General features: G+C 33.7%; 2 protein-coding genes across 2 annotated transcripts; both read left to right on the top strand.

Annotated features, from left to right (window-relative positions):
- Positions 1–1446: 1446 nt before the first annotated feature.
- LOC113757053 (putative late blight resistance protein homolog R1A-3) lies at positions 1447–5163 on the top strand. Its single transcript, XM_027300461.1, has one exon. It carries the CDS (start codon positions 1447–1449, stop codon positions 5161–5163), a length of 3717 nt encoding a protein of 1238 aa, XP_027156262.1.
- A 13948-nt stretch (positions 5164–19111) lies between these two features.
- On the top strand, positions 19112–22924 carry LOC113757052 (putative late blight resistance protein homolog R1A-3). Its single transcript, XM_027300460.1, has one exon. The coding sequence runs from the start codon at positions 19112–19114 to the stop codon at positions 22922–22924; it is 3813 nt and encodes a 1270-aa protein (XP_027156261.1).
- The last annotated feature ends 3947 nt before the right edge of the window (positions 22925–26871 follow it).

The following is a 26871-nucleotide window of genomic DNA, read 5'->3' as shown; positions in this document are numbered from 1 at the left end:
GAATAATGATAAAATATGATAGAAGCAAACACCAGAATATGTCTTTCGTGTTGCATCCGTCTCGCTTGTATAGGCTAACTTCTAGTTTTCTATATGGACTAAAAAATGTAAGCTAACTTATAATTAGTGCAATCATTTTTGCTTACTAATTTCCTCATATTTCCTTTGGCTAATACTAGTTTTGGTGTTGTATTGAATCTATTGATTACTCCCCTACCGCCTAAAGTCTCCACCATTAGAAGAAGAAGCTGCAACAAGGAAAGAAGAAAGAGTCTCGCCCACAATATTTGACTAAGTTTAGTCAAGGTGCAAATCCGAAGGGGTAAAATATATTAAGGGAGTGTTTTTTTATGGTAAATTATTTTAAATAATATTTTACTTGTATTATAAATATATTTTTTAATTTATATTTTTATATTTTTAATTATTTTTTATTTCGTATAGATCAAATCACAAAAATTACTATAGTAATTATTTCAAATAATATTTCAAATAATACTTTATAATCATAAAACTTTCTCATTATTTGAAAATCCCTATAGAACCCCATTGTATTTTGGACTAATTTAAAAAATATTTTATCTTCGTTTTTCAATCACTTCCTTGATGCATTTTTCAATCACTTTTTTATTTTACATATATTAAATCATAATAGTGTACGGTGTATGTTTTATAAAAAAAAAATTCAAAAAACTTAGACCAAAACCTGGCAATCAACCAATGGGTTTATGCAGTCACGAAGAAATAATCGTGCAAGGAAAAAGAATAACAGAAAATGCACCTCTTTAGATTCTTGTTAGTCTCCCAAATTTTGGACGTATGAAAAATTTTGGCTATAGACTTTTTTTCTGTGGGATTTGTTAAAGAAGGACATTCCAAAATATTCGTTTTAAACTGATCCAAAATTATTGAATTTCTGAAACGTCTGATCGATTTAGTGAAGTAAATAGATTCCGAAGGGTAGGAACTAGGATCTGTCAGGTGAGTTTTGCGAGGAGTTTTAAGAATTGTTACCTTAATATGTCTAGAGTTTTAGGTGCTCTCAAACGTCTAGTTGAGTTGGCATTGGCAAGGATAATGATATAGTATTGATGGAAAAATAGTTCAAGATATTAATATAATATGAGCAGTTTTGACTGTTGTGTTTGCATTCTGGTAAAAATTATTTACAGTTTTTGCAGGTATCGAAAATGAACAGCAAGTATTATGAAACATTTACTGCTTTAGCATCTAGACTTGGAAACGCACTTCGGCCGAAATTAGACAAAAGCTAACCCCTTTAGGCCCCAGGAAAGGGCCCCTATTGTATCCACAGGCCAGGCCAGAAAATTAGGAGTCTTGCCGACAACATTTGACAATTTTCATATCATGAGAAAGTTGTAAACCTTGAACTAATGTTTTATTCAAGATACAAATTTGATCTCAGAGTGAATAGAAGATACAATAATGGAGATATCCTGCAGCAGTAGCCGTAGTTGCTTCGAGCTCGCTCTAGACTATCTTCGCTGCTTGCATGATACCACCAAAGGGTGCGGGTATCGTATCTCGAAGCTGGAGATGGGGGTGAGACTATTACAAAGCTTTGATCTGTATCTGACAAAGTGTAGGAGGCGGAGGAGGAACCATGAAACCTGTTTGGACCAAGATGAGGAGGAGAAGGATGTTACGTCTTCCAGAATTCAAGATCTGATTATCAGGAGAATGCAAAATCTTGAATTTGCTTGCAGCGGATCGCCTGATTCGACTCGCATTGCAAGTGAGCTCACCATGTTTCTGAAAGCAATCAAGTTGTTTTTCGAAACAGATATCAACGAATCATGCATCAACTATCTGCTGGACTGTTATTGGCTGCGAGATCCAGAGCTAGTTATTGATTTCATCGATTCTGTTTCCGAGAATCTGAAGGAAATTAACAATTTCAATTTCAAACGCCTTGACGAGCAGCTAATGTTCTTGAAGAGTTTCATTCGCTTTGCTATGCTTCGCGGTGTCGAGGGTCAGCAATTGATAGATCTCTTGATTCATACTGAAGTGGCGTCTATCAACGCATTACGCCTGGCTTCTATATGGTTGTCTGAGGGTATCAGATATAATGATCCTGAAGCAAAAGTTCAAATTTCACGGCTAATAAGTGAGAAGATTAATCCCACTGAGCCCCAAGTCCTAGAAACTTACATCCATGTCTTGACTGCTTCAAAGTTATCAATATCATCAGACACTTCAGCTCTGGAGAAGAGTAAGCAAACAGTAGCTGACTTTATGGATCGTCTCGTTCAGAATACTGCGGAGCTACTACAACCTTGTACCAGTACTCCAGTCCCGATTATGAATCAAATGCTCAAAATTGTTCAGGGGCTAAGATTCCTGACAATCCTTCTTGGTGATCAGGAGAAGTTCAAAGAGCTATGGCATGAAATGAAGAATATTATTGGAGTTGTGGCCTGTGATGCAGCGGTTGTAATTTTCTCTCTTTCTGTGAATCAAATCGAAGAAGGCTTGGCCAAGGAAACCGATCTTGCTCTTTTTCATTTGCTCAAAGTGCTCAAGCTTATCAGGGCAGAATTTACACAGGTCTATCCACTAACATCAGTATCGGGATTTGGTTTTCCTAGGACCAATGAATTGGGCTCTATTGATTTTTTCCTAACAAATCTGAAGGAACTGGCAAGGCATGATGAAATTAATGATTCAATCGCTTCCCCAGTGGATAAAATCCAGACAATCCAGAAAGATTTTGAATTTTTAAGATCTTTCTTGGAGAAAATCAAGGAGCAGCGCAATCAGAACGAAAAACTTCAAGTTTTCTGGAGTCATGTTATGGAGATTGCATATAAAGCAGAGTTTGTGATTGACTCGACACTTGTTGGTGATAGACGTGAATATTGTTTGGATGATGTTGCCAGAGACATCAATGTTCTGAAGATTGAGGCTCAAGAGATCTATGATAGCATAAGCTATGTTGGTGAAACCACCAAGGGAGTTACCAAGACTTTCACTCGCGTGCCGTCACAAGTTACTGTCGCCACGTACAATGAAGATCTGGTGCCTCTCGACGACGAGGTGAAAACTATCACTGATAGTCTTACAAGAGGAGGATCAAGGCAGTTGGATGTTGTTTCCATCGTGGGTATGCCTGGGATTGGTAAGACCACATTAGCCAATATAGTTTACAATTCTCCATCAGTAATGTTGCATTTCAATCTTCGTGCTTGGTGCACTGTTTCTCAAGCATATGGTATGCACAACATGTTAGTTCAGCTATTGGGTAGTATTGATTCTGAGAAACTTGAACAATATGAAAAGATGGATGAAAATGATTTGGCTGTAAAGCTAAAACAAGTTTTGTTGAGAAATAAGTATCTCTTGGTTTTGGATGATTTGTGGGACACTAAGGCTTGGTATTTGTTGGAGAGATCATTGCTCAATGATGCCAATGGAAGCAGGATTCTCATCACGAGCAGATTGCAGAATTTGTCTCTGCAATTCGAACCTCATAGCAGGGTTCACCATCTCCGCCGGCTTACCGACGAAGAGAGTTGGAATTTGCTGCAAAAAAAGCTATTTGGCAAAGAAGGTTGTCCTCCAAGACTAAGTGGAGTTGCATCTCAAATAGCAAAATCTTGTAGGGGCTTACCTCTCACAATTGTCCTTGTTGCTGGAATTCTTGCTAGTACTGCAAAGGACTGCTGGGAAGAAGTTGCAAAGAGTCTAACTTCCAGTATTGTCCTTGATGAAGAATACTGCATGAAGACGCTTGAGTTGAGTTACAATCATTTACCGGATGATTTGAAGCCATGCCTTCTTTACTTTGGTGCATTTCAAGAAGATAAAAATGTTCCTGTCCGAAAGTTGTTATGGCTCTGGATCTCTGAAGGCTTCATGCGGAAGACTGAAGAAAAGAGCTTAAAGGATGTGGCAGATGACTATTTGAAGGATCTGGTTGATAGAAGTTTAGTCATGGTTTCCGAACAAAGAACTATGGGTGGTGTCAAAGCCTGCCGACTTCACGATTTGGTACATGAGTTTTGTGTGAAAAAAGCCAAAGAAGAAAACTTTCTACATGTTTTGCATAGTCAGAATGGTCCTTTTGTTCTTACTAGCCCAAGCAACCTCCACCGAGTTTGTAATCCAATGAATGGGGAGTTAATGCTAGAATTTTCCAATGTACGCAGTTTGTTATTGTTTAAGGGGGATGATTTGGGGTTTTGGTTACCTGAACTTCTAAGAGTGTTGGATTTGGGGGAATTGGAGTTTGTTGCACATTTTCCAATGGAAGTATTTTCGCTTGCTCACTTGAGATACTTGGCTCTTCGTACTAGAAAAGTAAATTTCATCCCAGCTGCAATAGCTAACCTCTCAAGGTTACAAACTTTTCTGCTACGAGGAAACAAAGCTGATTGTTTGTTACCCAATACTATCTGGAACATTAAGACATTGAGGCATCTATGGACTCCAGATTCCACTTTGGGTTTTATTTTTCCTGTTGAAAATCTTGAAGTATCCCCAGGTTTAGATCATTTAGACAGTTTAAGCCTTGCCATTGATCCCTCCTCTCAAAGCTTGCAAAAGATACTGACAAAGTTACCAAACATCCGCAGGCTAAGATGTACGATGACGGAATCAAGAGAAGAACCTACGGGAACTGGCGATGGGATTTTCGTGTTTGACTGTTTGAGTCAACTAGAATCACTTACTCTGTGTTTCTGTCATGGATATAGATTTAAATTCCCATTGAATTTGAAGAAGTTGACACTCCTAGCGACTGATCCGCCATGGAGTGAAATCTCAACAATTGGAAAGTTGCCCAAGCTTGAAGTGCTTAAATTACTCTCTTATTATTACAGCTCCCCTGGCGAAGAATGGGAAATGAAAGAAGAGGAGTTCCCTAAGCTCCGAGTCTTGAAATTGTCACACTTGCGGGACTTTCGCAGCTGGACTGCATCTTCTGATAATTTTCCCCGTCTTGAGAAATTGGTTGTGCACGATTGTGAGAATTTGGAAGAGGTGCCTTCCTGTTTAGGGGAATGTCTGACTCTTGAAATGATTGAGGTGAAACGATGTCGCCAGTCTGTTGTAAGTTCAGTGAAGCAAATTCAACAAGAACAGATAGATATGGGAAATGAAGTGCTAAAGATCTTAATCGAAAAGTGTGTTGATACTTGATGCACGGAATTCCGGAAAAGAAGAAGAAGCCTTTTTTTTTTTTTTTTTTTTTTTTGCATTTACCTTTTCTAAAGCTAACATCTTTACTAATCAAAGTATATTTTTAGGCAAAACGACTTTGTACATTCCAACTTATCTTTTTTCTTTCATGATTTTTTTCAACCATGTTTTGGTGAAAATAATTACATTTTTATATTCCATTTTATGTTTTGGTGAATATTACGGAAGCAACTTTTAGAAGATTACATAAAATAGGGACACTCACTAGTGTGATTATTGTTGTTTCTCAGATATAATTGTCTATGTTGATATTTGAAAAAGGGTAAAAAGAACGAGTGATATTAAAGAAAAAAACAGGCGCAACTTTTTCAAAATTCATATAAAGTGCAAATTCCAATACGCTGATTGAATACAGGTCGACATAATGCAAAGAAGAAATAAAAAAAAAATCACTTTACATCCTGAATGCATCATTACCACTTAAAGTTCAGTAGAACCATGAGCATCTTGGCATCCATGTGCATGAACTTTACTTGTGATGAGGCTTTCACATCTGATATTAACTTTGGCAACTTGATCTTCTTTGTGCACTTCCTTTGCTGGAGGGGGTTTCTGGAGAATTAAGCAATTACGGAAATAGGGAGAATCAATAAAACCAATGTAATGGGGATGAAAACTACAACTTAATGCTTGAATCTAATCCCTACTGACTGTTTTTAGGTCTAGTTATACAGATTGATAAAACCATATAATGCAATCAAAATTTTTGGATTAAAGAAAAAATAAAGATAGAAAAGATGAAAAATGGTATTGATTAATTTTTTTAATTTGTCGATGTGTCTTGATTGCTAAACTGAAAGCATTATATGGACAGAAATTGGAAACGAATGGAATTTTAAGGGGGAACGGGTCACTTGGTTAGTAAGATATATTAAGGATAGTAATTAATACAAATTCAATAACTTAAAAAGAGTTAACTACTTGGTTGGTCTAGTAGTCTGGGGAGAACTTTTAAAATCTCTTCAAAAAAATAAAAAGAAATCGAAGTAGTTGTGGTTGTAATCACAGAAAACAAATTGATCCACTAGAGGGCGGGATTGGTTGGGTGGTACAGGGGAAAGTAATGTAAGTCATAGATCTTGAGTTCGAGACCTCTCACTTACCAAAAAAAAAAAAAAAAAAACCACTGATGATATATTCAATTAAAACTATCTTAACAACTTCTAATTGATTGGTTAGCATGATATTCTTAAAAAGCCAACCTTGAATTACGACTATAATTTAAGGTTAATATAGTAAATTCACAATAAAGGTTAAAAAAGTCATTTTACACAAACTCCTACACTACACTACTGTTATACAAGGTGCAAATGAAAACTAAAGAAACAGGCAATGAGGCAAACGTTAGAAGTTAGAACGTGACAACTCGAGGGACCAAATTAGCAATTGTACTTTAACCCCTAAGAAATTAACCCAGAGCGAGAATGTGACATAGTAAAACCATATTTTTACTGTTAACTTTACCATTTACCTTTTTGTTCATATGTTTACATAAACCCTAAACCTTAAACCTCTCTTCTCAAACTCCATTGCCTAATTTCGGGTAAGTTGCCTTTCTATATCTTGATTTACTTACCTTTTATGCAGATTTGTGGCTCACCTTCGTCAATTTTTTTTCTTTTGTCTTTTTGGGGTATTTTTTTAGGCAAAAATTTAAAATCTTATTGTGGGTATAATAGAATTGGAGGGAGAAAAGTTGAATTTTTTTGCTAAAATTGATGACAAAAGTTGGTTTGTCTAGGATTTGCCTTTAGCTGAACAAAACATTAGCTTTGCTTATGGTGGGAAATCTATCGATTTTGTTGGCTCTTTTCTTGGGATGTGCTTTTTTCGATTTTAGGGTTCTTAAGTCTTGGGAAAAATAAAGATGCAAGTTCATTTATTTTCTCGTTAGTTTTATTGTATTTCGTGAGGCTTTAAATTTTTGTATTGACCCACTATTTATCTTTGAAAAAGAAAACATATTTTAATTATGTGTAACTTTTAATATTCAATCAAACAGTACATGAATTATATTTTTATGATTTGTATGAATCATATTATTTATGGGTACTCATCGACGACGATGATGAGTTTTTATGTATTAATCCTAAAGTAGTAATTCTATTGTTATTGCAAGAATTGGATAAAATATTGTACTTAGTGTTATTATTTTTTTAAGTTCATAACTTTGCCAATTACCTTTAATAGATTGCATGCTCTATTATTTAACTTTATCGTTAATAATTCTTTTAAAAACAATTAATGCACAAAATTTGCTCCCCAACCCAAGTCCAAACAAACTCCGCTACGGATAAGAATCGTACAAATGTTATATCTTTAATGGGTCGAGTTTGGGCCATAAAATAAGATTCTTCCCTTGTATTGGCTGTAGGCCCGTCAAAGCCCAACTAGGACCAAATTAATGGTAAATGAGCCGGGCTAGGCCACAATAAACGGCACCTGACGGACTTAGGATTACATGTGGTAAGGTGAAATTATAAATGGTAGTTGAGTAAAGATATCATGAAAACGATTTACAACCTTAATTTTTTTTATTTTTAATTTTTACGGAACAAGAAAAGAAAGGTCATTTTCAATCGAGAATAAGTGAAGTATCACTGTTGATACTCTTAAAAAAAAGAAAAAAAAGAGTCATCTTCAATCAAAGCAATAATAATTACTTCTATCTTGTGCACAATATTATGAAATTGATTATCAAAGAAAAGGGAAGGAATAAGGAAAAATAGAGGTGCTGCAACAGAAATTTGGCATGTTATTTCTTGTATTCTCATATTTTTTTAGTCAAGTATATAAGTACATTATTGAATGGGAAAAAAAAGTTGACATAACAGAAATTTGGTAGGTTGTTTCTTGTTATTCTCATATTGTTTTAGTCAAGTATATAAGTACATTATTAGAAGAAAGGACAAATTGGGCAAGATGTTCGGAAAACTTTAGAGTTTTTTTTTTTTAAATTGTTGGCAATCCCGTTACAGGGTTGGGATGCAAATCCATTATTTTATTAATAGCAAAATAATTTTACAAAGCTCGAGGGGTGCCAAATCTGACCTCAGAATAACAAATAAAATAATAAATAAGAAGTACTACTCTCTTACAATTTGTGAGCATACATGTGGATCTACCCTTGGCTTAGTTTGGGAGTTTATGAAGGAAGAGAAAAGAAAAGAAAAGATAGCTTAGGAAAGAAAGGAAGAGAAGGAAAAAGATGCATATTTCGTTTGGGAGTTTAATGAAAGAAAAGAAAAGAAATATCTTTCTCTTGTTTGAGAGTTGGAGAGATATGGAAAGAAAGGATTTTATGAGAACACAACTTTACATATTTGCCCTTTCTATTTGTAAATCAAAGTCCAAAAATTAGTTTTTTTGTTCCCATAAATAGAATATTTGGACAAGACAAATTTCTAAAACAATTGCATATGCATTCCCACAAGGTGAATAATACAACAAATTTCTTGCTGGATTTCGATTCTCTTGCATGCATGTAAATCGCCTCAAGTTTACCAGTAATTATTCGATTATCTCAATCTTTACTTCTTCACCACTTGATCCATCCTAATGTTTATAAAATTTTTTAATTTGTTGAAGGTTAAATGCACTGACAACATGACGTTTGGGTCATTTAATATGGAAAGTTTTCAATCATTTTGATTTTTATTTTTTCTTTTTAAAAGAAAAATCATTCCAATAAACGTATTTGAGAGTCAAATATCAAATAAGAACTTGGGACTCTCAAATAGCCAATACGTTTGCAATAGCCTGGGAACTTTGGCTCAACTCCAAATAGCCTGGGAACTTTGGCTCAACTTGGGACTCTCAAATAGCCAATACGTTTGCAATAGCCTGGGGACTTTGGCTCAACTCCAGAGTAACCACATCCCAAACATATAAACATAGATAAAATATTTTTCTCAAAAAAGAAAGAGACTTTGGTTGTTAGCAAGAACCAATAAGTATGTTTATTGGTTGAAAGACAATATTACATCCCAAACATATAAACATAGATAAAATATTTTTCTCAAAAAAGAAAGAGACTTTGGTTGTTAGCAAGACAATATTGTGTGTTTATAAAATAAACATAGATAAGTGTGTTTATAAACATAGATAAAATAAACATATAAACATAGATAAAATAAGTGTGTTTATTGGTTGAAAGACAATATTACTAAGTGTGTTTACTCTGGAGTTGAGCTGGTACCATAAAATACATAAACAAGATATACGTGGAATGCAACCCAAGTCAATAAAATGCCATGCAACCAAGTGAACTCAAAATATACATAAACCAGGTTTACATGGAATTCAACTAGGTTTCCTGTAGCATTCAGATTTCCGAAATTCACATGAGCATTTACTCCTGATACAAAATAATTCTATCAATTTCTAAACAAAAATACACCCAATGATCTACATATTTTCAAAACATGAAATGTCCAGTGAGTAATTGGAATCATCTCCAATTTCCAAAACTAGCTTATGTCTTCAAAAGTATTTCGAACATCTGATAACATGCTCATGTAGACAAAAGTGGCTAAAATCCATTCATCAATTTGTTCAAAATATTCCTACGCCTTTCCGATGGGCACCCAAAGAAGCTTCTTACTTTCTCGGTGTTTTGACAAAGGAACACATAATAATCATCAATCAGGTCTGTCTCAACTCCAATATTAACAAGTTCATCATAAATCTCTTTCTCTGAATATACCCGTGGCCTAGATTTTTCAAGAATAGTATTACCTTCTCTTAGTGCATCAGCAACATTGTGAAGTGCACCCTTCAAACTTTCAAATTCTTCATCACATGTGACTTTTCTTTTCTTACCTTGTATTATCTTGTTGACTTGAGTATTCCTTCAAGTGATACCTTACATTTCTATAAGGTGTAAGAAGTCCCCTTGTCAACATGAATCCAGCATCAACAAGGTAATATTTACCTATACAAATATCAAATAGTTACTACTTAATTAAATGCACTAAGAATAATTAACTAAGTATTACCATTAGGAATGATTAATTTATCTTCTCTAGTGAGCGCATTTTTTATGATCCTCGAATCCGATGCAGTTCCCTCCCAACCTGGTAGAACATATGTGAATCTCATATTCAAAGAACATGCAGCTAGCACATTTTGTGTTGGATGCTCTTTTCTACCACGATATTTTGCCGCATCAACGCTGGACACTTTAACGCGAACATGGGTTCCATCAATTGCACCCACACAATCCTGATAGTTATACACTATGTTAAAATATAATTTCTATATGAATTTACAATTTTTAAAATAAGGTGTCGAAAAATTGATATCACCTTAAAATATGGATAAAATCTTGCACTATTAAGTATTTCCGCAGGAACTTGTTCTCCCGTAGGCTGGTGAAGAAATTGATCCTCCAATGCTATAACTGCTCGTAAAACTCTATGAAAATGACGACTAACAGTTTCTCCGGAACGACGATAAAAGTATGACATTGTGATATTTTTTGAGGGAATTGTTAATATATGGAGAAATTTAACAACTTGCTCTTGCACCGTGGCTCTTTGAGTAGGTTGTAGACCACCATGTGTTTGCAATAAGTCACATAAGTGCCTAAAAGTTTCTGGCCCCATACGGATAACCTTACTCAAATATCCATTTGTACTAAGTTGCATCAATAATTCCTCTCGTACTAAATGACATTGTGCAGACCGATATCCAATGGGTCGATCAACATAACTTGCATGACTTAGTTTTCGAGCAAGTATCATCTTTAATACATGACAAACAATTTCAGTAGCAACCAATTGTCGCTTCCTTTGTTGAATGTCAAATTCTCCATCGACTTCATTTTGTTCCTTATCCATCTAAAAAGATTTGTAATAGGATACTAAATTTACGAATGAATAGATAATTAAAAAATAGATTTTATTTATTTACAAAGGTTATGGCATCATTATCAAGTACAATGCTAAAACTCTAAATATCAAGTACAATGCTAAAATTCTAAATATCAATAGAAGAAGGAGTTCTCTAATAGTAATGTTTTTAAAGTGTTGACATAATCTATAGTAAATAATAAGAATAATGTAACATCCTAATACATAAAAGATGTTTTTAAATGAAGGTATTGAAACATAAATACTATTTTGTCTATTCAAACTTTATTGAAAAATTCTTCTTGCTCTAAATGAAGTTGATCAGGCAATATAAATGACGGTCAGTCCTAGGTTCAGTTCATACATTGCATAGAGAGAGAGAGAGAGAGAGATGTTTGTGCATTGTGTCTCTGCGTTTGGGCAGGCTACAGAGAGTTGGGGTCTCGGTACGGCTTGGTTTGGTTGCATGTCAAGAACCAATATCAAGAAAAGCAATGTGGTGCCTTTGAAGATGTAATGTTCCCTTGGGATTTTGCACGTACATAATTTGTATGACCATTATAGCACTCAATTCTTGTGAAACTTTTTTTTTGCACCGTGAGTATCTATTAACAATGTAGGATTCAAAGTTTTTTTTTTATCTACTATATTGTATACTCGATTAATTTATTTGTAATAACAGAGCAAGGTATGAAAATTTAAAGAATGTGTCAAGTTTGTCGAACTCTGTGGGTTTGAGATAATTGAATTCCGAATTTTTGTACCTACCTAAAGACAAAGTTTACATGGCCAGACTTGCAGAAGCTTCGGCAGTTTTAAACTTTACTATTACCAATCCTTACTTTGGACTGTTTTCAAGGCAATTTAAGGCTTATTATATACCCAGGATCGTAACTTGAGCAGGGACAAGCATGAAACCTCTTGGGGATGATGAATAAGGAGATCTCTAATTTTGTTTTTGAACATCAGCCTCCATTCAAAACAATACTTCTAGTATTACTATCTTTGTAATCATTTCAAAGAAACATGCATTAGTACAATAAAAGAGGCTAACATATTGTTTATGGACTCTGTGTTGATCATTTTACACTTTGAAGCTTACACAGGCAAATAAACAAACATTATGTATGCATTTAAATTTCATATTCATGTATCACCACCGAAACTTACATGTACCATAACCATGCAAGATATAATCACAAATCAATAATATAAAGATCAAGATTTCCCGCAGACAAGAATTTTATACAGAAAGTGAACAAAAAAATTTAGAATATAAACAATAACAATCTACACAAAAAAATGCTTTTTCCATAATTTTCTAAAGAAGATTGAGCAAAGAAAGAAAGAAAGAAGAGATTGAGTCAAAGAAATACCTGTTATTGAATTGTAGGTGTTGAACGGAAGAAAGCCAAGTGAATCCAGTTGGAAGTATTGAAAGTAAGAACTGAGAAAAAGATGAATCGGTGGTTTTACAAATGACCTTTAGGATATATTGGGAATAATAAATTTTTGTATCAGCTTTTAAGGGACAAAAATGTCATATTAAAAATACCTTTTGCCGCCTAACAAGTTTCCGTCCATTTCTTCCCACTTTTGGGCGGAAAAATTTTCACCAATTGGAAGGGGTCCTATCCGTTCATTTCCCTTCTTTTCTGTCCATAGTAAAACTCCCAAATGAAGGAAATGGTACGGCTTTCTCTCTGGTCACTTTCTTTTCTGTCCTTTTCTCTCCATCCAAAGGAAGCATAAATGTAGGGATGACCTAATAATAGAAGCAAGTTGTTGTATAAAATTGAATTGAACATCTGATTGAAGGAAGCTGTTATAAATGATAAACTTTAGAGGCTTGAAGTTGGATTACTAATTCAAGTATTTAAGTACGTTATTGAAAGAAGGTACATTGCGAACGTAATTCAAATGCTACTATGGCATTGCTATTCAAATAGTCCCAAAAAAAAAAAAGATAATTGCTTAGATGTTGGTATTAACAAAATTATTTTTAGATATTTAGAATCCAGATTTACCCAAAGTTGATGAATACATAATGGTAAGTCACTCGATGCAAACAGATTAAAGTTACTTCCATGATGCTTATCAAATTCACCAAAATTAGTTACTGTTATCAGCATCACTAATTATTTTGTAGTATTAGCAAGTCCAATTCAAACTTTGCGGGACACCCCTAAAAAAAAAATCCAATTCAAACCTTAGAGAATGATTAATTAATGAAAATCCTAATTTAAACCAAAAGATGGGGGTTGTATTGAAAATCTAAAATTATAACAAAGAACAAAAATTTAAGATTAAAAAACTACAACTACCAAAAATTCCGATTCAAGATGAAATCTGTTCTTCAATTCGTCAACTAGTCATAGACACCAAAATCACTATTTTGCATCAACAAATTGGCCAAAAATTACTTACGGATGAAGTAAATCATAATCTTCCTTGTGTTCATTAATTGAAACCCAACGCCTGAATTAAATTCTTGTTATCAATCCTAATCAAATTGATAGTATCACTAAGTCAGGAAGAAGCTGAAGTTGAATGACAATTTGACCAGTTAAATCATTTGATTCATGCTAGTATATTAAAACAAACAAAACTGAAAAGAGCTTAAAAAGCAGGGATGCATGCAGGATTCTAGTTTAAGGGGGACGCACAGTCAAGTAGGGAACCCAAAAAAAATCATGAAAAATGAAAGTTCAATAGACGATGATTAACAAAAAAAAAATTTAATTAAAAGAAATGTGTATAAAGCACTATACTTCTCTCAATATATGTGATCAATGATGGGCAAGAAATTCATCATTGATCTTAATGTTTAATTAGTTATAATTAACTTATAACTGGAGAAAGTGTAAGGGAGAAAAAATTGGACTGGCCTTTAAAAACGGTGGATATTTGAAATGAGTTGAAAAAGTTAAAATTCTTGCCATGATTGAATTTTCATTTATTTGTCATTTTTTGTTTCTATTTGTATAATTTTTTCTAACATTAACTAATAAAAAGAAACTAAGAGTTTGTTTGTTTTAGAAAACTTACATAAAAAGGTAATGTTTCTTAAGGTAAATATTTGATAGGTATCGTGTATTAACAATAAAGTCTTGATAAGGGTATAGTATATGGAAACTAGATTTGGTTTATTACAGGACACTTTAAACATACATAATGAAACTAGAGTTAATCTTTTGTCGGACACTTTTAAAAAAGAAATCAAAGGAAATAACCTGACAAGTCATCATGTCGACACCAATAACAACCCCAAATTTGTGTTTACAGCAATGAAATTCCTGAGCAAGAAGGAAATTCCGTGGTGTCTGCTGATCTTGTCTCTAGCCTTTTTTTTCCTATTTCACTTACACTCTATTCACACACCAATGTATCTTGGCTTTTTGACTCCTTTTTTCCCCTAGGTTTGAAAATGGGAGATTAAAAAGTACTTCTTGTTTCTTTATTTCGTTATTGCATTTACGATTGGTGACTTATTTTAGTATTACGTTTGAATTGGTGACTTATGGCGTTTGCCTCATTTTAAAAAAGGCACATTGAAATTGGTTTCAGGTACACGGTACTATAGTGGAAATAGGAATGTGTGAATATCCAACCTCTGCATTGTATTTTTGCTATAAAAAAGAATCATTTTTCCTTCATTGATTAGCTATATGCACTTTAATAAATAGTAATGTGCAATTCAATGAAAATTAATGTGTACTTCGAGGAACACAAGGATGAAATGAAAAATTGTTAAAAGGTATTGATGTGAGGAAAATGAGACCTCACAGCATTCAAAATTTTAATGCAACACACATCTAATTGGCTTACTCGACTTTACTTTGGAGCCAAATAAACATTTCTTCGCATGCATGCATGTGTGTATGCATGGGTACATTTTGTACAAGTACTCTTCATACAGTTTTTTATTAATTTGTATTAGTTATTAAAAAAATTTTCATAAATGGTGTCATAGAGAAGATAGTATGTGACAAATTGAATTTGTCCAAACTTATTTATTAAAAGAGAATTATATTTCCTTCATTTATTAGTAATCAAGGGTGAAATAAAGAAATTACTAAAAGGTTTTCATGTAAAGACAATGAGATATTGCGATATTACAATTTTTTTAATAGCACAACTAATTGACAAACACGACTTCAATTTGAGGCCAAAAACAATTTTCCTATACAAATGTGGTACTTTACGTACAAGTTAGGGTACTTTTTATCAAAGCATAAATACTTTTTTATAGTTGTTAATTAATTTATATTGGTGATTAAATAATTTGAGGCCAACTAATAGAGAAATAGAGAAATCACTAAAAGCTTTTTATGTAAGGATGATGAAACTTCACATCGTTGCAATTTTTTCTTGTAGCACAACCAATTGAATAACTCAACTTCAATTTGAGGCCAAATAAACACTTTTCCTATACAAAGTGAGGTATTTTACGTACAAGTTAGGGTCCTTTTTTATATAAGTACTTTTCTCTCTATTGTTAATTTTTAACTAATGATCAAATAAAATTCAAGTTCATGGCTGATTATTAGCTCCTAACTATATATTTTTCAAATAATAAATTTGCAAGAAACAAAGCTCATAATGATTAAGCTCATGTAAGTTTGTTGGCATGAAAAATCACGCACAACGGAAGCAATTTTACTACATATGAAATATATAGAAAGAGGAGGAGAATAAATACACAACTACAACTCAATAATTTATTAACCTAATAGTCAACAATAACAATACCAAATCGAAACTTTTTGCTCAAGACAACTCACAAATCTGAGGTTTTTTCTCAAATCTACTCTCAAGACTCAATTCATCTATTTAAAACTATACTTTCTCAACTCTTTTCAAGAAAACAATGCTGCATGCTTCGCAATTTATAGAGGCATCCTACCGACTCAAATTTTCAAAGGAAAAGGAAACTTGCTAAACTAATTACTACCAGGACTAGTATTACTAAGGTTTAACCGACTAGGACATGCAAAAGGAAATCAACTAGGACTCCAACCGACTAAAAACAAATAGAAAAATTCCTTGAAGATATTTAGTCTGCTAACACCAATCAAGATTGGAACTTCGAAGCAATCCTATGCGGGTTAACTTCGAAGTAATTTGGTAATATAATTAAGTTTGGTTTAATTTTCTTCAAAGTTGCTATTATAAATCGGATCATAAGTAGCAGTAAGAGGAATGTTGTCGACATTCCCATGCAAGTTGAAGTAGCTTACTCTATTTTTCATTGAAGTACACATTTATGTTCATTAGAGTGCACATATTGTCCAATTTTGGCCATATTGAAATATGCTTCCCTGCCGCTCAGAATTTGCACATCTTCAACAAAATTCAGCCCTTATCAAAAAATCAAGAAAAAAAAATTGCTATAACTAGAACTTGCTTATGAAAGCAACCCACACCAATTAAAAGATTACAACTACTGATATTTGAATGAGAACAAATTCCTAGGTAAAAGAAACAGAATTTCCTGTGTTTGTCTGGAAAGCAGTCTTGAGTTCTGCTAGAACTTAAGTTTCCATTTAGGAAAGTTCAAAAATTGGATAATTTTGTACAACAATTATTGACCTCTTTAATTCCCTTGTAAGTACTTCTAGTGTATCACCAATTTTTCCAGAAATGGACGACAGGGTTGTGATATCAAACTTGGGCAATAGATAATTGTCAATTTGGTGAGAGATAATAAGTATTGACTGATTTTCTCCCTTATCTAGTTCTTGGGAAAATCAAGGCCTTGTTTGCTTTGTAATTTTTCATAAAAAATATTTTTATTTTTTGTGAATATATTTTCCAATCATTTTTTTATATTACATATATCAAATCGACACAATATATATTTTTTTTATAAAAATTCCAAAAATAGCAATGCAAATGAACCTTAGATTTTTAAGGAATGTAAGATGGAAGAGTTGATGGTGGTGGTAGGTTAAAGGCTGGTCACTGAGGGAAATGGAGATGGAATCCACAATTAGATAGAAGTTCAGCGAGTTTTTGCACCTGGACATTTTGGTAATTTAAGCCAAATCTTATTACATTTAATATTGGTTGAATAGTTGCACTCCATTTTTGAATCTCATACCCACTTTATGAACTTTTGAAAAGCTGAGTATTGATTCTTCCGGCTTCCATATCCGAAATTCTTCCAAATATTTAAGATGATGGGCAACATTTTTTTAAGGGGTGTTTTATTTCTTCAGTTTTTATGTTTTCAGCTGGAAAATTCAATGTTGGGATAGAATCTTATATTTAGTCACGTTGTTTTTTCATAAAATTTTTTTATAATAATTATTAGTTTACTAAGCAAGCTCTTGTTGCAAAGATGATTTTAGCAATTCAGCCTTGATGATCTCTTGTTGCAAAGATGATTTTAGCTAATTCAGCCTTGATGATGGCTTTTATGCTATCTAACTGTCATAGTTTTTTCTGCCCTCCACTGTTAGTTTAAAAGGATAAGCAATTCCTTTTGACAAGAGAATTACACTTAACAGTTTATTTTATTGCTAAGTTGGCAGGATTTGTCTGGTGAGTTCATGTTTAATTTTTTAAGAAATGTTACGTGAATAATCGTAGTCGCAATGGGTACATTTTATCGGAGTTATATGTCTTGATTTTTAGGTGTTCTTAAACTCCTAGTTAAGTTGGTGTTCACAAGGATAACAATGGTATTCATGAAAAAATACTTTAAAATAGTAGTGTAAGCAAGTTTGAATATGGTGTTTACATGTTAAATTTTATGGACCATTGAGGCCTTGATAATGAATCCCTTGAAGACCGATGCAAGGTAATATGCTATGTGTCTTTATTAAAAATGAAAGTTCAAAAATAGACATGAAACAATCCACAATAGAGTTCATGTATTGCAGTTGGAGAAATCTTTAAAAGTAATGTTTTTATATACTGTCAATATATACACGTGCAATATTTTTTTTATGTGCTATCAATGTTCAACATGGACAGATGTACAAACTTTTGTTTCTGTGAGTACGATAATAAGTAGTGCCTCTTCAAACAAAAAATAATAATAAAAGGACAAAGGCTTCAAATTCTTTTCTAGTTTAAGTGTTCTTCGAATTTAAAAAATAAAAAACGCGAAACGTCCAACCATACGTCTATGTACATTGGACTCGTCCTTTTGTACCTAAATTAATTCCATCCTATTGTCCTTAAAAGGAAATTCAAATGAAATAGGTGGTTAGAATTTCATTTGGGTAAGTAGCAAAACAAATTTTTACTTTATATCTACTAGTGGTATCTTATCATTTTTGCATTATTTTAATAATCTTATAGTCTTTATTTTAATAAACTGATCTTCTACATTGTCCTCTTTGTTATTGCCTTGTGAGCTACTTGCACTCTTATTTGGAGAAAATATTTTAATACTGAACATGTATACATTAACAAACGTATAAACAAAAATATTCTCTTTTTCATTTCCCACTTTTTCTCTACTTCATTTATCTAGTAAATCTCATGCTCCTAATTTTTTATTAAAAAAATCTCGTTATGTAAAGCAGACATCAGACTATTCTTTCCTATGGCATCCACCACTGTCACGAAATCATTTGAAGTATGCTAATGTTTGTACTTAACAGCCAGTCCTACATGCACCATGGATCAGTTGGTTATACGGACAGGATGCATTGAACACCAAAAGAAATATATAGGGTTCACATGTGAGCAGTTCTGACAAAAATAAAATAAAAAAATTCAGGCTATTAATGTGAGCAGTTTTGACCATAGGGTTCACATTCTGATAAAATTATAACTATTTACTGCTTTGGTACTATAGTAATATTTTACAATTTTTGTAGACGTAGGTATCTCGAAATGCACTTTGGCCGGAAAAGAAACAAGAAGACAAGATAAGAGTCTTGCAAGTTGTAGCCAAAAAAAAAAAAAGAAAAAAGGTTTCGCTGACAATATTTCACTATCTTCAGATAATCAGAAAGTTGTAAACCTTGAACTTTATTCAAGGTACAAATTTGATCTTAGAGTGAATAGAAGGTACAATAATGGAGATATCCTCCAGTAGTAGCATTAGTTGCTTTGATTCCGCTCTAGAATATCTGGACTGGTTCAGTGCGACATTCCGATGTCTGGACTGTGATGATATCATTGACCTGGTGGAGCTCGGAGTGAGAGTACTACAAAGCTTTGATCTGTATCTGACAAAGTGTAGGAGGAGGAGGAGGAACCTTGAAACCTGTTTGGAACAAGATGAGGAAGAGAAGGATGTTACTTCTTTCAGAATTCAAAACCTGATTATCAGAAGAATGCAAGATCTTGAATTTGCTTGCAGCGAACACTTGATTCATTCTCGTTTAGATGGTTTGACTCAGATCCGAAGTGAGCTCACCAGATTCCAGGTAGCAATCAAATTGTTTTTCGAGACATATATCAAGGAATCGTGCATCAACTTTCTGTTGGAGTATTACTGGCTGAGAGATCCGGAACTAGTTATTGATTTCGTTGATTCGGCCTCAAAGACTCTGGCGGAACTTCCCATATACTGTTTCAAACACCTTGTAAATAAGCTAATGTTCATGAAGAGTTTCATTCGCTTTGCCATGCTTCGCGGCATCAAGGGTCAGCAATTGATAGATCTCTTGATTCACGCTGAAGTGGTGGCTATCAATGCATTACGCCTGGCCTCTATATGGTGCTTTGACAGTGACAGACATAATGGAGATGTACAGAAGGAAATGAGACTTCAAATTTCTCGACTAATACGTGAGAAGATTAATCCTGGTGATCCCCAGGTCCGAGAAACTTACATCCATGTCTTGACTGCTGCAAAGTTATCAAGATCATCAGATATTTCAGATCTGGAGAAGAATAAGCATCCAGTAGCTGACTTTATGGATCGTCTCGTTCACAATATTAAGGAGCTGCTGAAATCCTGTACCAATATTCTTGTTCCGATTATGAATCAAATGCTAAAACTCCTTGAGGGGCTAAGATTCCTGACAATCCTTCTCAAGCATCAGGAGAAGTTCAAAGAGCTATGCCATGAAATGAAGAATCTTATTGGAGTTGTGGCCTGTGATGCAGCGGTTGTAATTTTCTCTCTTTCTGTGAATCAAATCAAAGAAGGTTTGGCCAAGGAAACCGATCTTGCTCTTTTTCATTTGCTTAAAGTGATTAAGTTTTTAAGGGCAGAAGTTACCAATCCAGTAACATCATTCTCGCCATTTGGTTTCCCTAGGACCAATGAGATGGGCTCTGTGGATTTTCTCCTTGAAAATCTGAAAGAACTAGAAATTTGTAATGAGGCTGATGATTCAATTGCATTCCCGAAAGATCAAATCCACACAGTCCTAGAAGATCTCGTATTCTTAAGATCTTTCCTTGTCAAGATAGCAGACCAGCGCAACTGGAATGGAAAACTCCAAGCTCTTTGGAGTCGTGTTATGGAGGTTGCACATAGGGCAGAGTTTGTCATTGACTCTATTGTGGTTGGTGATAAACATGAATATTTGGAAAGAGTTGCCAGAGATATCCAGCTTTTGAGGACTGAGGCCTTTGAAACCTATGATAGCACAAAGCATGACTGTGGAGCTCAGAGAACTAACCAGAAATCTTTCCGCATTGAGTCAAAATGTAGCACCCCAGTGTTGAATGAAGCTCTAGTGGGTCTTGATGATGAGGTAAAGACAATTATTCATAGTCTTACCAGGGGTTCAAAGCTGTTGGATTTTGTTTCAATTGTGGGTATGGCTGGACTTGGTAAGACAACATTGGCCAATAGAGTTTACAATGATCCATTAATTTTGAGTTACTTTCATATCCGTGCTCAGTGTACTGTTGCTCAAGTGTATAGCATGCACAGTTTGTTAGTTAAGCTTTTATGTAGTATTTCTTCTAGAAGTCCGGATGAATATCTTGAGATGGGCGAAAATGATTTGGCTCACAAGCTATACAAACTTTTAAAAGGAAATAGGTACCTCATTTTTCTGGATGATATGTGGGAGATTAAGGCATGGAATTTGGTGAAAAGTTCATTGCCCAATGATGCTAATGGAAGTAGGATTCTCGTCACCAGCAGAATTCAATTGCAATTCAAACCTGATAGCAAGGCTTACCATCTCCGCCACCTTACTGACAATGAGAGTTGGAAATTGCTGCAGAAAAAGCTATTTGGCAAAGAAGGTTTTCCTCCAATACTAGGTAAAGTTGGATCTCAAATAGCAAAATTATGTAGGGGCTTACCTCTCACAGTTGTTCTGGTTGCTGGAATTCTTGCTAATACTGCAGAAGACTGCTGGGAAGAAGTTGCAAAGAGTCTAACTTCCAGTATTGTCCTTCATGATGAATACTGTATGAAGACACTTGAGCTGAGTTACAATCATTTACCGGATGATTTGAAGCCATGCCTTCTTTACTTTGGTGCATTTCAAGAAGACGAAAATGTTCCTGTCCGAAGGTTGTTATGGCTCTGGATCTCTGAAGGATTCGTGCGAAAGACTGAAGGAAAGAGATTAGAGGATGTAGCAGATGACTACTTGAGGGATCTGGTTGATAGAAGTTTAGTTATGGTTTCCAAACAAAGAAGTACGGGTGGTGCCAAAGCCTGCCGACTTCATGATCTGGTACACGAGTTTTGTGTGAAAAAGGCCAAAGAAGAAAACCTTCTACATATTGTGCATGGTCAGAGTGGACGTTTTATTCTTACCGGCCCAAGCAACCCCCTCCGAGTTTGTGATCAAAATACCAAGAATTTGATGATTTGGGAGTTAATGCTAGAATTTCCGAATGTACGGAGTTTGTTATTGTTTAAGGAGGATGATTTGGGGTTTTGGTTACTTAAACTTCTAAGAGTGTTGGATTTGAGGAAATTGGTGTTTCGTGTACATTTTCCAATGGAAGTACTTTTGCTTGTTCACTTGAGATACTTGGCTCTTTGTACTAGAGGAGTAAATTTCATCCCAGCAGCAATAGCTAACCTCTCAAGGTTACAAACTTTTCTGCTACGAGGAAACAACGCTGATTGTTTCTTACCCAAGACTATCTGGAACATTAAGACATTGAGGCATCTATGGACTACAAATTCCGCTATTGGTTTTATGTTTCCTGTTGAAAATCTTGAAGTATCCCCTGGTTTAGATCGTTTAGACACTTTAAGCCTTGCCATTGATCCCTCCTCTCAAAACTTGCAAAAGACACTGGCAAAGTTACCAAACATCCGTAGGCTAAGATGTAACATGAGGAAATCAAGAGAAGAAGCTACAAGAATTGGCAATGGGATTCTCGGGTTTGACTGTTTGAATCAACTAGAATCACTTACTCTGCGTCACTTCTGCGGATTTGGATTGAAATTCCCATTAAATTTGAAGAAGTTGACTCTCTCATATCATGAGCAGCCATGGAGTGAAATTTCCACGATTGGAAAGTTGTCCAGTCTTGAAGTGCTTAAATTACTCGATCACTCCTTCTTTGGGGGAGAATGGGAAATGAACGAAGGGGAGTTCCTTAACCTCCGAGTCTTGAAATTGTCAAGGTTGCGGGACTTTCACAGCTGGACTGCATCTTCTGATAATTTTCCCCGTATTGAGAAATTGGTTGTCGACTGGTGTCCAAACTTGGAAGAGGTGCCTTCTTGTTTAGGAGAATGTCTGACTCTTGAAATGATTGACGTGAAATGGTGTGGTGAGTCTGTTGCAAGTTCAGTGAAGCAAATTCAACAAGACCAGATAGATACGGGAAATGAAGTTCTAAAGATCTCAATTGAACCTTGTGGTGATGCACGGAGTTCCAGCGAAGAAGAAGAAGAAGAAGAAGAATCAAGTCCCCCAGAAACAGAGTTAATCCCCTCAAAAGGAGTCTAATTCAAGTTTCTTGAAAGCAATTTCTGGAGCTTCCCATCTTTCTGGTTTGACATGATGCCTCTAGCTATAACTTTGTGACTGCAATGGCAAGCATGCACAATAATGCATTAGTCAATCCAACATTATCTATCACAATCTCTTTCTAAGATGTTCTTTTCTGGTTTGATAATGTTTAACGGAGTTTATCTTTTTATAATCTCAATTCGTGAAATTTTCTTTAATTCTGCTGCAGATTTATATGATGATTATAGCTAGCTAAGCACAAATTTATATGCATGATACACTTTTCTCTTCCTACTTCGTATTTTTAACTTGCTTCTGTTTTTTTTTTTTTGGCTACAAATATTAAGAAGAGACAAGAAAAAGGGAAAAAAAAAAACTTGGTTATTTACTTTTTACCTTTGCAAGTACTGCATATTAAAGAAGTTAAATACAGAGCGGGAAGCAGTGCTTAAATTAGTCGGTGGTCGTGCGCTGTGAATTGGAAAGTTGCTTTATTAGATGGATTGGTTCTTTCCATTTTCTTCTTTTATTCTTCTTGTTGTGTTATATTATATTTGTTGTGGTGCTGGATTTCTTACTGGTTTCGCTCCTTTTTCCTTTTTTTCCCCCAAACGCTGCTGGTATTTAATTGCTTGCCATATTATTATTAATTTTATTATTATTATTATTATTATTATTATTATTATTATTATCATCATCATCATCATCATCATCATCATCATCATCATCATCATCATCATCATCATCATCATTGTTTATAATAGAACATGCAGTTGTACCATTATGTTGTTTTCTCCTTTCTCCTGAATAACAAGTTGCTACAAAAACTACGCTTGCAAAATTCTTTATGAATTGTGGTACTTTTGAGAGGTATTTTATGTATTATTTTTAATAAGAACCTTTTATGTATAAATAAATCATGGAATTTGTGTGTGTTATGAGTTAACGCAGAAATTAAGTATCCTAAGTTTAAATCCCATGTTGATTTTTTTTACCGACAATATTTTTTTCTCAAGGTTACTGTTTTTTATTATAATAATGATATTGCTATAATAGAATATGTAATTGTGCTATTACGTAGTTTCCTCCTTTTTCTTGAATAATAGTTTGCCAAAGAAATTGCGCCTGCCAAAATTCTATATTATTACGTGGTACTTTTCTTTTGTGGATAGAATGCTTTCTTCCGTTTTGCATTTTTGTGTTCTCCTTATATTAAACCATATTTGTGGTGGTGCTGCATCTCTTATCGATCTTGCTCTTTTTTTCTCCTCCTTTTTCTTTTTTTTTTTTCCCAAAACTCTGCTGCTATTAAATTCCTTACCATATTATTACAATTTTATTATTATATTACCATTATTATATTATGATTATTACTGTAATTTACCTTTCATAGGTAGTAATAATAGTTGCACTGCTACTAGAGTTCTTACCCTTTTTGTATAAATGTAAGTCATAAATGATGATATAATTGTGGTACTACTGGAATGCGTATTGGTTTTGAAAATGTTTTCTTTTTTTTTTTTTGGTATGAATTATGATATTCGCCTGTATCTTATAAATTGGATACAGACAGGATCTTGTTTTTCCCCTTGCTGGACGAGGCTGTTATTTTTCCTTTTGTTTTATACCTTTTCCTTTTTTATAACAATTGCTTTTTCTATTTTTTGTAGGGGTGTCAGTCTTTCTTCTTTTTTTTTGTTATTTGAATTCTATTGCTTATGTAATAATAATCATAAAAGATATCCTTTTTTTAGCAAAGAATGTTTTGTTCACGTTTATTGTTTTTTTTTGTGTGATAAAATATGCAATTCTATCACTATATTTTTTTTTACTTTTTTTTTAATAATAGATTAAGAAAAAATTCATCCTGGATTTTTTACTACTTGTTTTACTGCATCTTTGTCATGATTATTTATTTAAATTGTAATTTTATGAGTTTTTTATAATAAAATATATAATTGTATTACTCAGTTGTTTTCTTTCTATTTTTAATAATAAATTAGATAACTACTATCTTGGATCATTGAGTACTATTATTTTAGTTAGTTATGGCGTAATTTCCTCATGCATATGAAACTTACTCTCATAGTGAATCAATTACTCTCATACCTACTCTCGTGGTTATGCAATTAGATACAAATTAATTACCTCTATGAAATTACATGAAATGAATCACTAAAGGCACAAAGATGCATCCTTACTTTTGTGAGTGTACTCCCTAGGTTTAACATCTCTTGAACTAATGTTAAATCCCAATTGCATTTAAGAAACAACACCTTTAGATAATCACAAATAATGATACCAAGTTAATCATGATTTGAGGAGCAAAAGAGCTACATAACTTGCTCAAATTAAAAGCATCAAATAACCAAGAAATTAACAAATACAATCATAGAAAGTTGAACAAAACCTAAGGCATAAACTTTAGAAACACATAATAAATATAAAATCCAGAACTTGCATATTAACTAAACTTAGAATCAATTACAAAAGATAAAGAGTTGGAAAGGTAGAGTAACTCTTGTCACATGAGCTCTCTCCTTGTCTTCTTCTTTCTCCAACTTCTTCTTCATTCAGCTAACACACAAGAAAGGATGAACTAGCTAAAACTATACCATCCTACACTACCTAAACTAAAGGGCTAAAAACTATCTAAGAACTACATTTTGTGGTGTTTCTTCACTCCCTCTCCAAAGCTCTCTTGATTCTTGCAACTCTATGGCTATTTATAGATGAATTTAGTTAAGAAATGAGGCTTCAAACATCACTTTTATAGCTGCAAAATAGTTGTCACATGTCCCTCAATAACTATGAATTATTGGAGGAGAAAATAAGTTGTGCAATTGGAGAGCCGTAATTTCTGACTAGAATCCGGCCAAATATCTATCTAAAATTGGCCGGATTTCTCCCCTGTTTTGCTTCTCAATTTCTATTCAATCTTTAATGTTGTTCCAATTTTGCATCAATTTTAACCGAACTTTTCTTAATGATAGAAGTTGAATTAACTCTTGACCAAAACATAATACTTGTATCCCTTTGAGTTAGCTTTCCAATACATCGAGAATCACCTCATTTGGATTTGTGTAGGCTGCAAATGACTGAAATACCCTTAATTGCTCAATGCCTTGTTTTAGTTTCGACCATAGAAGTTGCCTACTATAATTTGGTTTTTTCACCTAAAAAACCTTTAAATTGGATTTCAATGTCTTCATAGGAATTGTAGATCTATCTCTTATATTCAAAATGGTTCAAAAATCATCTCAATCTGATCATCGTACCTCAAGTTATAGCCAAAATACGAAAATGTGTCAAAGCAGTCAACTTTCCTTTTTCATCCAAATAAAATCTATTTCCAACTCCTATAAAAAAATTATGGACAAACTGTAAGTAAAAAGGGAAATAAACCTCATTTAAACACTTAAGAGCATTTTAAACTAATTATAGCCAAAATAATTCATTTTCTTCTTATAGCATTGCGAAAGTGATTGAAAATATCATAAAATGTCATTTTAATAAAGCTCAAAATAGTCAATTATCATTTATGCATGGTATTTTATGTATTAGTTTGTTTATTTCGTCCACAAACTAAGTGGGGGATTGTTGGAATAGTTTGTGAATGAAATAGAAATGAAACTTGTTACAACAAAGAGTTTGGAAACTTAAGAGTCTTGTTGGAAGTGAAAAGTTTCTGAAACGTTTGGCATTTTCTATCCATTAAAGGGGTTTAATGGTACCTTTCAATGTTCATGAATGTCCATAAACATGTAAAATAATGGTTGAATAACTTGTGATCTTTGAGTTGTTTTTTCACTATAAAATGACAAGTCTCCACCACAGAAACTAACTAGAATCTTGATCATCTCTTTGTAGAGCAAACTTGACATTTGCCACCTAGTTTCTCAAAAATTTTATTGTATCCTAGAGGTAATTTGCCATAATCCTGT

The sequence above is a fragment of the Coffea eugenioides genome, unplaced genomic scaffold, assembly GCF_003713205.1.
Source record: "Coffea eugenioides isolate CCC68of unplaced genomic scaffold, Ceug_1.0 ScVebR1_2674;HRSCAF=3747, whole genome shotgun sequence".
In the NCBI taxonomy this organism is placed as follows: domain Eukaryota; kingdom Viridiplantae; phylum Streptophyta; class Magnoliopsida; order Gentianales; family Rubiaceae; genus Coffea; species Coffea eugenioides.
Note: the sequence above shows the minus strand (reverse complement) of the source record. Positions and strands in the feature narration are given on the sequence as shown.

Coding starts and splice junctions, on each gene's coding strand:
- LOC113757053 (XM_027300461.1), top strand. CDS start 1,447: ATGGAGATATCCTGCAGCAGTAGCCGTAGTTGCTTCGAGCTCGCTCTA.
- LOC113757052 (XM_027300460.1), top strand. CDS start 19,112: ATGGAGATATCCTCCAGTAGTAGCATTAGTTGCTTTGATTCCGCTCTA.